At 45.7% G+C, this 12,648-nt stretch overlaps 1 protein-coding gene across 2 annotated transcripts in view; it reads right to left on the bottom strand.

The window, feature by feature from the left end:
• Window positions 1-12,648, bottom strand: part of LOC138747684 (tensin-4-like) — a 53,366-nt gene that overhangs the window by 6,334 nt on the left and 34,384 nt on the right. For both annotated transcript variants that reach the window (XM_069907173.1, XM_069907172.1), the window contains exons 4-9: window positions 12,335-12,440; window positions 7,734-8,049; window positions 6,452-6,930; window positions 6,133-6,219; window positions 3,720-3,848; window positions 3,527-3,619 (exon numbers count right to left, since the gene is read on the bottom strand). In XM_069907173.1, the coding sequence (XP_069763274.1) occupies window positions 3,527-3,619; window positions 3,720-3,848; window positions 6,133-6,219; window positions 6,452-6,930; window positions 7,734-8,049; window positions 12,335-12,440 (1,210 nt within the window). The remainder of the gene's footprint in view (window positions 1-3,526; window positions 3,620-3,719; window positions 3,849-6,132; window positions 6,220-6,451; window positions 6,931-7,733; window positions 8,050-12,334; window positions 12,441-12,648) is intronic.

Genomic DNA, 12,648 nt, shown 5'->3' with positions numbered 1-12,648 from the left:
GATGGTGGAGGGGTAGCAGCTGTTCCTGATTGCTGCTGCCCTTCGAGAGCAATGTTCCCTGTAGATATACTCAATACTTGAGAGTGTTTTGCCTGTGATGTCCTGGGCTGTGTCCATTACTTTTTGGAGGGCTTTACACTCAGGGGTGTTGGCGTCCCCATACTAGACCACGATGGAGCTGGTCAGCACACTTTCCACCACACTTCTGTAGAAATTTGCCAAACTTCCGCAAACTCCTGAGGAAATAGAGGTGCTGATGTGCTTTACTCATGATGCCATTAGTGTGTTGGGTCCAGAAAAGATCCTCCGAGATGGTGACTCCCAGGAACTTCAATGTGCTTACCCTCTCACTGTATTGTAAACCTCTGACTTTCCCTTCTTGAGGTCAACAATCAGCTCCTTAGTTTTGGTGGCATTGAGTGCAAGGTTGTTGTTGGTGCACCATTCAGCCAAGTCATCAATCTCCACCTTGTATGCAGACTCATCCCCATCCTTTATACCACCCACTACTGTGGTATTGTACAACCAACCACAGTGCTATTTGTCCTCTATCACCTGTTCTCTCCTGCACCACCAAGGGAACACTTTCTCTCTACCTTTCAAAAAGGCATTTGGCAAGGTTCCCCATGGGAGACTCATTCAGAAAGTCATGAGCCTTGGCTGTGTGGATCCAGCATCGGCTTGTCTGTAGAAAGCAGAGAGTAGTAGTGGATGGGAAGTATCCTGCCTGGAGGACAGTGACTAGAGGAGATTTGCAGCTGGCTGTTCTGGGAACCCTGCTCTTTTTGATTTTTATAAATGACTAGGACAAAGAAGTAGAAGGATGGGTCAGTAAGTTTGTGGATGATAGGAAGGCTGGAGGTGTTGGGAATAGTGTTGAAGGTTGCCGTAGGTTACAACAGAGTTGGGAAGAAAAGTGGCAAATGGAGTTCAATCCTGATAAGTGAATGGTGCTGAATTTTGCAGGTGGAGTACATGGTTAATGGTAGGGTAGTTAACAGTGATGAGAACAAAGGGGTCTTGGGGGTCCAAATCCATAGATTTCTCAATGTCGCTGCGCGCGTTGATAGGACAGTTAAGAAGCCTTATGGTTTGCTGGGCTTTATTAATCAGGGGATTGAGTTCAGAATTTAGGAGGTAATGTTGCAGCTCTATGAATCTCTGGTGAGACCACTCAGAACATTGTGTTCAGTTCTGATCTCCTCATTATAGGAAGGATGTGGAAGTTTTGGAGAGGGTGCAGAGGAGATTTACCAGGAATGTTGTCTGGATTTGGAAACAAGTCTTATAAGGCAAGATTAGCAGAGCTAGGGCTGTTTTCTTTGGAGTGAAGAAAGATGAGAGTTGCCTTAATAGAGATCTACAAGATTATGAGAGCATAGATAAGGTGGACAGCCGGCACCTTTTCCCCAGGGCAGGAGTAGCAAAAACCAGAGGACATCTATACAAAGTAAAGGGAGGAAAGTTTATGGCAGACATCAGGGGTACTTTCTTTTACACAGAAGCCTCTTTTAAACTGTAGCACCTGGATAACCCTCCTGGGACAGAGGTGCGATTACTGGGGTAAAGGTGCTGGAAGCACCTTTTAAATTGTAGGGGGAAAATCGACCCATTAAATCAGCAACCTGGTGATTTAAGGGGGATCCCAGTCCTGGCAATGACACATCACATACACACCAAGAGTACTGCCAGATGTTCAGATGCTGGCTGACTGGTGACGCATGCACAAAAGTGCAGACATCACCGGAATAAGCAAGTCGGCCATTTTCCTGTTCAAATCACATGTGGATGTGACGTTGGTAAGTTTAACTGCATTCCCTGACTACCTCTGAGGTAGGTCAGGAACCCTGGTCGGATACCGACTAGGATGACCGGATCAGACCCTTTCTAACTGCGGCGTAACTGAGGCAACCCCATTTTACACAGCAGTTTGAAAGGGCCTACAAATTATGGGTGCTTGGAATACATTGCCACAGGTGGTAGGAAGAGTCTGAAACATTAGGGGCATTTAAAAGACTCTTAGAAAGGAACATGGATGGAAGAAAAATAGAAAGTTATGAAGGAGAGAGGATTTACTATGTTTTTGGAAGGCATAACAATGTGGGCTGAAGGGCCTGTACTGTGCTGTTTTACCCTTCACTCCTTTAACTAACTCCATTGCATCCCTCACATCTCTTCTAAGAACAAACACCAGCTTTTCCACTCTGTCAATAGAAATGAAGCACCTCTTCAGAGTCATTCTGCCCCTTCTCCAAATCCTCTACAACTTTCCTAATGGGTCACCCAGAACTGGGAAGAGGTGCTCCAGTCCTGACTGAACCATCGTGCCTGCCTTGCTCTGGTTCTTTTGTAAAATTTTATATTTTTTAAATTTTAAATTTAAACACAGCATGGTAATAAGTCCCTCCGGCCCAGAAGTCTGTGCTGCCCAAATAGCCCAATTGATTTACAACCCCTGAACATTTAAAGGGTAAGAGGACACCAGAGACCCCAGGGAAAATCCACGCAGACATGGGCAGAACGTACTAACTCCTTACAGAGACTGATGAATTCGAACCCCGGTCCCCCACCAAATGTGAATACATGAATAATACTCGCTGTATAAATATACATGAATAAAGTCTGTTTTTTAAATATAAAGTCTCTATTCATAAACCCCCAGGACCACTTCTCATTCTGGCCCACTGCCCATGATGCCCAGACCTCTCAGCACTCTGACCCTTTCGAACATTCCTCTACCAAAACCTAACACTTCACACTTGCATCTGCCACCTTGCTGCCCATTCCAGATCTGTGGCTCTGTTCCCATCCAGTACAGTTACTGTACTCTGCCTCTACGATTTGTAGGTCCAGGCTTCGAGTCCGATACTACACTAGGGTTGACCTCTGGGAGAACCGTCTACACTGGTCCACAGCCCAATCCCGGATCTGATGTGTGACTGTACGACACAGCAACCAGCACTTTCCTTCCTGCAGTGTAACCATGACTGTAACATTCTTGAACACAGAATGCTCAGCTCCTTCCCTCTCTATTCAAAGAGCCATCCCTCCTCCTCCTGCTTGCTGTTGTGTCCTCCTTCCCCTATCTACCTAATGCCTCTTGTCTTTGGGACTGTGCTTCTCCCCTGGCCCACCCCCAATTAAGTTCAGGCACCTGGCTACATTTTTTCATACCTTGGGCTCAAACCCGAAATGTTGGTTATGTATTTTTATCTTTGCTACATAAAGTGCACTGTTTGACCAGCTGAGTTTCTCCAGCTTCGTGTTTTTACAGTTTCTTATCCTCACCACCATTTGATCTGATGGTCACCAAGAAAACTGCAGTCTGCCAGGGGTTGTCCTGGTCACCATACCTTCTACAAATCATCACTAATTCACTTTGAAAGGCAAATAATCTAGAACTCAATGGATGGGCAGTGTACGTCAAGTCACTTAACATCATCGTGAAACACAGAGACAGATCATAACCAGTTTATCCCACAGAGTGCGCAATAAACCCTCATGACAGAAGCTGACCAACTCTTACCAAAGTATGGTTCCTGAGGACATCCTTTCAAACACACTCCTTTTGGGGAAAATTCAATGAGGAAATGTCGGACCGACTCAATGGGAGAATCTCCTTGAAGAGAGAACAACAGAGTTACAAACCATGATTGAGAAGGCCACCGGCAAGGTGCCTTTTGAACCTCTCTGAATGAGGCATTACACTGAGCACATACCCATCTTTTTCTCAGGACTTTCAGGGCTGGACGACGAGACTTTCATGGCGAGTCCAAATGAGCCGATGTATGTGGAGCTCTCTCGTATGATGAACGAACCTGGCTCCTCATCTTTCAGCATCTCAATGGCTGCAAGAGATGGAACATCTCACCTCAGCAAGCAGCCCAAAATATGCCAAAAGCAAACCTCTTGTGAGCACCAATAATTTAAATGTCATCCTGAATGTAATCAATGACTTTATATGTTAAATTTTTCATTTTGCCACTACGTTTTTTCTGTCCTTCTGCTGACTGGGTCTGGAGATCTGAGGCAGTGAGGTTATTGGGCTAGCCAACCTCAAAAGGAGGCTGATCCAGGTGTAACCTTCCATGAGTCGGCAGAAAGAACGGAAGGAAAAAAGTGGGCTCAATGTGTTTTCACCTGGAAATGAGATGGATTGCCAGCCTCTGAGCATGGAAGCCTCAAGATGGGATGGGCTCTGCCCCTCTGAATGAGATAACAGTGTAGCTGTGGTATTCAGGTGGCCCAGAGGCCCTGATCAGTGAGTCACCGCACACAGTAAAGCTCCAGGCATCTGTTGCTCCAAGATCCTGATGGCTGGGGATTTGGTTCAATCATCTGTCCAGATGGAGTGTGAGTGGAGATTGCTGCTGAGGCTGGATTTGGATTCTGGGACAACAAGGGTTGGGAATGAGGGGAGGGTTTTGAGCAGAGTTGGGACTCCTCTAGTTTCTGCTCCCTTTAAATTCAATAGGTTCACTTCAACATTTATGGTATTAAAACCATTTGAAATAGAGGAAATACAGGATATATTAAAAAAGCTGCAAACGATAAAACTCCTGGAGAAGATTGACTCCCAATAGAATTTTATAAAACATTTAAAGAGTTATTAATTCCTCCTCTCCTGGAAGTAATAAACCAGATAGAAGAAACACAAAACTTGCCTGATTCATGTAAAACAGCAATAATTACAGTAATACCAAAGATGGGGAAAGATCCACTAACACCAGCATCATATAGACCAATATCTCTACTTAATTCGGATTATAAGATAATAGCAAAACTATTAACAAACAGATTGGCCGACTGTGTACCAAAAATAGAAAGATAAGATCAAACTGGATTTATTAAGAAAAGACGAACAACAGACAATATCTGTAAGTTCATTAACTTAATCCATGCAGTACAAAGAAATAAGATACCAACAATGGCTGTTGCTTTAGACGCAGAAAAAGCCTTTGACAGGGTAGAATGGAATTATTTATTCAAAGTATTACAGAGGTTCAACCTACCAGAAAAATATATTAATTGGATTAAAGCATTATATAAGGGACCATTGGCGAAGGTGACAGTAAATGGATATGCATCGAACCAATTTAAATTAAGTAGGTCAACTAGGCAGGGATGTCCACTATCTCCCTCACTGTTCGCTTTAGCAATAGAACCTTTGGCAGAACTGATAAGAATGGAAAATAAATTAAAAGGGATAAAAATAAAGGAGAACGAGTATAAAATCTGTTTATTTGCAGATGACATCATAGTATACCTAACAGAACCAGAAATATCAATAAAAGAACTACATAAGAAATTGAAGGAATATGGAGAAATATTGGAGTACAAGATCAACGCAAATAAAAGTGAAGCGATGCCAATGAATAATGCCGATTACACAGAGTTTAAAAAAGAATCACCATTTAAATGGCAAACACAAGCAATCCGATATCCAAGTATCAGATTAGATAATAATTTAGGCCACCTATACAAATTAAATTATCACCCATTAATGAAGAAATTACAGGATGACTTAGAACATTGGAAATAATTGCCACTTACATTGGTAGGGAGGGTAAATTGAATTAAAATGAATGTCTTCCCAAGGATACAATACCTATTTCAATCGTTACCAATTCCCTTAACAGAGAAATTCTTCAATGAACTAAAGAGAATAATAAGGAAATTCTTATGGAAAGGGAGGAAACTGAGGATAGCGCTAGATAAATTAATAAAATGGTACAAACATTTATGGCACTAAAGGGCAAGAAGTAGAACAAAAACAAATTAAAAATGTCCTCAGGTTTTTAGCCTGACACCAGCAAAGTTCCATAGCTACAGTTCATGGTATTTCGCAGCTCAGTGGTGGGCAGGGATGAGTTGGGCTGAAGGGCCTGTTTCTGTGCTTTACATCCCCAGCCCATCCCATCCCCATGTGTTAACAAGGGGTCCTTTTGACACGTGTCCGCTGCAATGGATAATGTGGTAAAGTCATAGAACATTATAGCAGACCGTTCGACCCCTCTAGGCAGTGCTGAACTATTTTCAGCCTAGTCCCACTGACCTGCAAAATTATTGGAGGATTACACTCTCTGATGGAGAGTTCTGACACAGCAGTGAGCTTGTAATTAATGATCTTACCCTGGTCTCTGCTCATATTCGGTTTGTACCAATACTTGGTTGTATCCTGTACAAATTTTACTGTAGGTTCTGTGTCACATGGGGTATCTGCCAAGGAGGAGAAAGAACAACAGAGTTGATATTAGAATTGGGCAGAAGTGTACGCCACCCCCAAAGCGAGAGATTATACATTGTCATTACGCAACAGACCTCATGTCGAAAGTGAACTGTGGCAAAATTTTTATCATGGAATTCCTGGTAAGGCAGGAGAAGGTAGGAATGGGTCAGAGCTGGAAATGCAGGACTGAGGAGGATGGAGAGGATGATGAGTGAAACTTACCTGTGAGGGAGGTGGTGCTCGAAGACTTGGGGAATGGTTCGGTGGCGCAGGAAGTGGGGGGAAGGGTGGAGCTGGAGCCGGAGTTCTGGTCCAGGTACAGGCTGCTTCCATTCACCAGTAGGAGAGGGATGTCAGTCCAAGAGCTGGTGGCGGAGGCAGGGCAGCTGTTGGCATGCGTTTTCACGCCCTGCAGGTTTTTCCCTTGCTGCATCAGCACCAACCCAGGATTGGCTGACCCCAGGGTTCCCTGTGAAGAGAGGGTATTTGCCGACCTTTGGGGAAGAGGCAGAGTATGGAAGTTCAAGGGTTTGCCAGATGATTGATAGAGCTGTTGGTCACTGAATGAGCTCTTGCACACACTCGGGGACACGCTGTAAGGACTCTTCAGGTTGACAAATGATCCAGATGATCCATATGTACTTCCAGCTGAGCGATAGATCCTCCCCGCCTCTCCGTCGTCACTCAGCAATGAGTGCAAACTAAATAAAACACAAGCCTACATTGGTATGGTGTCCATCAGCTCCCCAGCCCATCCCACCGCACTAACAAGGTGCTTCAGCCCCACAGTCTGTGTCAGAGGAGGAAATGGAGTGGCTGCAGAGTGGCTGCACATTTGCTTTCAGGGGTCTATTGAAGGATAGTGATTGGCCAGTTGTGGATTGAGGGTAATGAGAGACCTGACACACTCCATGAAACTGTTCTTGGGCATTTACATCCACCAAAGATTCAGTGGAGTCCTGGTTTCATGCTTCATTTGAAAGATGTTGCAGCACTCCCTCAGTAATGTCCCACCCAGAGTGGGATCCTCCCTCAGTAATTTCCCCCCCATAGTGGGACCCCCACGCACAGTAATGCCCCTCCCACCATGTCACCCTCCCTCAGTAATGCCCCACCACAGTGGGACCCTCCCTCAGTAATGCCCCTCCCACAGTGGGATCCTCCCTCAGTAAATTTCCACCCATAGTGGGACCCTCAGTAAATTTCCCCCCCATAGTGGGACCCTCCCTCAGTAATGCCTCTCCCACAGTGGGACCCTCCCTCAGTAATGCCCCTCCCATTATGTCACCCTCCCTCAGTAATGCCCCACCCACAGTGGGACCCTCCCTCAGTACTCCCCCCTCCCCTTACATTGATGTAGAATTTGAAGATGAAACCTTCTAGGTCTAAGCTGAGACAAGGTTCGACTCGCCACTGCATTGAGAACAAGTGGTGATTGACGCCAAGGTTGCTGAACATTGACTGCTGTGCGGTGCTAGTGAGAGAAGTAGACATGGTACTATACCTTCCCAGGGTCTCTGAGCCAGGAGAGGTGGACAGTAAAGAGCTGGCACTGTCCCCAAGCCTGTGCTGCTGGCTATGGCAGAGGCTCAGAAAGTTATCGGACCCTGCAGATGTTGACAGGTAGGATCCAGAGGCTTCTCTCTGGATGCTGCTGTTGTTGAGCTGGTGGGGCAGGGAATTGGTGATGGCCCCAGTGTAGGAGCTGGAGGCAGGAACTGGGATGGGTTGGGAAGAGGTGGAGTCGGTGGCATGGTGTCGGGAACTCTGCACAGTCACCGGCATTGAAGAGCTGGTGAGGTGTTCTCCAGTCTGACATTCTGCAGAAGAAGGCGGAGAGGAGAGCTGATGAAATGGTGCTGAAATCACCTTGCTGCTCGAAAAGCTTTAAAAGTGCGTTGAGTGCCTAACCTCCTGCCCATTTCAACCCCACCTTCTGTGAAGTCACTGCCCTGGCTGACAAATCAACTCCCCTTCACACACCAGTGGGGAACCTCCAACGGAGGAATCCAGCCACCCCTCAGCTCCACGGCCTTATTCAGGCTCTGAGAGACCCTGGATGGGGAGGAACTTCTGAGTGGGAGCCTTCTCGTTGGAGGAAACTTTGACCCAACATAGTAGAGAGTGAATTCAGTCAAACATTGAGCTGCTGTTCTGCGGTTCAAGCAGCATCCTTGAATAGAACTCAGCAGATCACGCAGCATCTAGAGGAAGTGAAGGGTAACCAGCACTTCGGGACTGGGGTCTTTGTTAGGCAGAAGCAAAATTAGGCAGGTCTCTGAATAAAATGGTGGGACTGGGGGGTGGGGGAGGTTGGTGGGAGAGGGAGAAGGGGAAAAGGGCAAACAAGTAAGAGGTATAGATCGATACAGGTGGGAAGGCAGAAAAGAGAAAGGCTGGGTAGTGAAAGCGGGAGAGGGTAGCTCATAGGAGAAGGAAAGGGGTGGGAAGCTTGGAGGAAAGGAGACAGGGTAGTGAAAGTGGGGGGGGAAGGTAATGAAAATTGGAGATCAATGTTAATCCTGTCTGGTTGGAGACTGCTGAGATGGTACATGAGGTGTTCTCCAATTTGCGGGTGGCCTTGGTTTGGTAGTGCATGAAGCCATGGACAGTCACGCCAGTGAGAGAATGGCGTGTGGAATTGAAGTGGGTGGTCCTCGCTGTTGCAGTAGAAAGAGCAAAGGTGCTCAACAAAACAATATCCTAGTTTGCATCAAACCTCGCCAATGTAGAAGAGGCCACATCGGGAGCACTGGATGGAGCAGATGACACCTGAAGATTCACAAGTAAAGTGTTGCTTCACTTATGCAAAGCTGGTGTAATCACCAATTTGGTGAAAGGTGCCCTTAGGTCTGTTTGAGCACATGGAGATATCGGTGAGGGAACGCTGCTGACGGGCACATTCCAGACTACAGGAGTACGTTCTGAGGGACACACTGAAGCATGGTGCAGAGGGCACTGTGGGGAAGGACCACAGACCAGAGTCCTTCTGTTACCGGACAACAAGGGATTGAGACAGCGGGGAAGTTCCTCAAAATACATAGGAAAAAAAAAGAACAAAATTAGGATGGCTAAAAGAAGACATGAGGTTGCTTTGGCAGACAAGGTGAAGGAAAATCCTAAGGGTTTCTATGGCTATATTAAGAGAAAAGGGATAGTAAGGGACACAAATGAAGATCAGACTGGTCAACTATATATGAAGCCAAAAGAGATGGGGGAGATCTTAAATGGGTTTTTGCTCAGGAAACTGACACAGAATCTATGGAAGGAAGGCAAACAAGCAGTGATGTCATGGAACCTATATAGATTAAAGAGGCGCTTAAATCCTCAGGGTCTGACAAGGCTTTCCGTTGGTCCCTGAGGGAGGCTAGTGTAGAAATTGCAGGGGCCTTGGCAGACATATTTAACATGTCCTCTGCCATGGGTGAGGTGCCAGAGAATTGGAGGGTGGCTCATGTTGTTTTGTTGTTTAAAAAAGGCTTTAAAAATAATCTGGGGAATTATAGGGTGATGAGCCTGATGTCAGTAGTGGGTAAATTCTTGGAAGGTGTTCTCAGACAGGGACTGATTAGGGACAGTCAACATGTTAGTCATGTATAACAAATCTTATTGAATTTTTTGAGGAGGTTACCAGAAACGCTGATGAAGGACAGGCAGTGGATGTTGTCTAATGGCCTTTAGTAAAGTGTTTGACAAGGTCTTGAATGGGAAGTTAATCAGAAAGTTTCAGACTCTCAGTATTCATGATGAGGTAGAAAACTAGACGACATTGGGCATATGGGAGAAGCTAGAGAGTGGTAGTGGATGATTGCCTCTCTGACTGGAGGGCTGTGACTGGCAATGAGCTTCAAGGATCGATGTTGGGTCTACTGTTGTTTTTCATCTATATCAATGATCTCGACGATAATGAGGTAAATTGGATCAGCAAGTTTACAGATAACACAAAGATTGGAGGAGTTGTGGACAATGAGAAAGGCTTTTAAAGCTTGTAGAGGGATCAGGACCAGCTGGAAAAATGGCTGCAAAATGGCAGGTGGAGTTTAATGCAGACAATTGTGAGGTGTTGGACTTTGAAAGGACAAACCAAAGAAGGGCGTACACTGTTAACAGAAGGGCGCTGAGTGGTGCAGTAGAACAGAATGATCTGGGGATGCAGATAGATAATTGGACAGACAGGTACTTGGATAGGAGAGGTATGGAGGGATATGGTCTGGGTGCATGGACTAGGCAGAAGAAGTTTGGACAGACTAGAAGGGCCGCTTTCTATGATTCTAACTACAAGGGGTTGAGAGGGCTAAATAGAGAACCAATGTAACAATGTACAGTGATGGAAATGTACGGATATGACAGTAAGAAGATGAAAAGACTTTGAATGGTTTTCTTTTGTAAATAATTTACTGTGAAAAATGTACATTTTTGGAAAATAAAAGACTGTTGGGGGCCCTGACTGATGGTAAGGGAGGAGGTGTGTGCACAAGTGTAACATTTCTTGTGGTTACCAGGGTAGGTACGGAGGGGGCAATTCATGGAAAGGGATGAGTAGATGAGGGAGCCTCGGGTGAGTGGTTCATATGGAAAGCGGAGAAGGGAGTGGAGGGAATCACGTGGTAGCTGGCGAACATTGCAGAGAATGAAACGTTGAATGTGGAGGCTGGTGGGGTGGCAAGTAAAGACAAGGGGAATCCTATCTTTGAGTCTCAGGTGGAAAGGGGCAGGATAGAAACTAAGAATGAGGTGCAGCCTGACCTGGTGAGTTCCTGTAGATCCTCTGTGTTCAAACAATGCTTGAGTGTGACTAAAAACACTTTGTTGGATGAATCTGAGAGAGGAAAAGAAGGGAGACGTTCTGGGTCAGAACCTGACTTGATGAAGGGTTCCAAGATGAAACGCTGACCATTCTTTTTCTCCCATGGATATTGATCGACCCATGGAGTTCGTCCAGCAGATTGTTTTTTTTTGCCCCAGATTCCAGCGTATACAGTCTCTCCTGTGTGAAGACTGGGTGAGTTGGGCAATTTGTGCTCCTCCATGACAGAGAATTTCAAATGTGTTTCTGGCTTTGTTCCATGGCCTCCGATTACCTGGCCTCAGGGCAGTATTCCCAGAATTAACATTCCTGGACTGACACAACTCGGCTGATTCATGTTTAAACAGACCTGTGTATCTGGGCCCAGGAAAACACATCAAGCCTCCAACCTACCCTTTCCTGTTGAGACAGATGTAGGGTAGGTATGATGAGGTTAGTCAGTTCCAGTCAAAGAGTTGGGATCAAAGAAGCCAGATCAGAAGCTGCACCTTTGAGGCAGGTGAGGATTGTACTTCCTGAGAAGGTCTCCACCCTGGGGGGGGTCACAGTCGATTATTGATGCCACCTTATTCCTGTGTTAAGTCTTTGAAGGAAGGTCACCCTATGGGAGTGGCAGTACAGAAGGAGGGTCACACAGTGAGAGCAGTGGTGCAGAATTCACAGTCTGCACCAGCAGGAAGACAGAGAAAGATAAATGATTTAAACAGGAGAAATTGGATTTGAATGGAAATGTGTGTGTGGTGTGGGAGTACTCAGGCTAACATCTTGTTCAGAAGTCTGTTGCTTGTGAGCAAAGCTCTGCTGTCTCCAACTATGCAGTTTGAGTAAATAGCTGGCAATTTTCCAGAGTGGATTTACTTCACTATCTTTTGTTCATTTCAAGTTTAGCAAAGGGGAATCTATCGCCGGTTCATCACTGATTAGCTCAGCGGTTAGTTATTAATAACTTTTCAATGGCATCTCGAAGGCCTGGAAGTCTTCGAGGAGTTCGAGGCTTTGAAGGATTAGTTAATTCCATATTTCATTTAGATATGGTGTGTGTGGCTGTGCAGTCCTGCTCACGTGCTTGAAGGAGGTTGCTCATTGAGTTCTGGCTGCATTTCAGCCCCCACTCCTGATCTTAGCGCACCCGGTATGGAAGAGAAAGGGTCAGTCGATGACTTGATACTGGGCTGGCCAAGATGGCCATCCATGGGTCCTCGCTTAAGGTCAGTGGGATTCGCTCTTGTGGGCTCCAGATTTTGGACTTTCCACCTCTGACATACATTTTATATAAGACGGGATGCTGATTTACTTACCAGGAGATGGGGCCTTGAATCGTGGAGAGAAGGTGTGGGAGCTGTGTAGGAGGGAAGGACACTCTGACTGACCAGCACTGAACAGATTGGACCCCATGGTCTCAGGCTGCAGAGAGAAAACAATCGTTACTGAAGGCCAGAGGTCAGCTGGTGGTGAATGAGGGTGGCCACACAGACCCTTTAAAACGTAATCTCTAACAATAATTTGCACTGGATGCACATTGCACGTCTTAGTTTTAACACTAGATATTGCTGCCATTTTGAACAACTAGGTACTCACATATCACCTTAAGTAATCCTTTACTAACCACAGG

Source organism: Narcine bancroftii, chromosome 12, assembly GCF_036971445.1.
Source record: "Narcine bancroftii isolate sNarBan1 chromosome 12, sNarBan1.hap1, whole genome shotgun sequence".
NCBI classification, from domain to species: domain Eukaryota; kingdom Metazoa; phylum Chordata; class Chondrichthyes; order Torpediniformes; family Narcinidae; genus Narcine; species Narcine bancroftii.
This window is presented reverse-complemented; position numbering and strand designations above follow the sequence as displayed.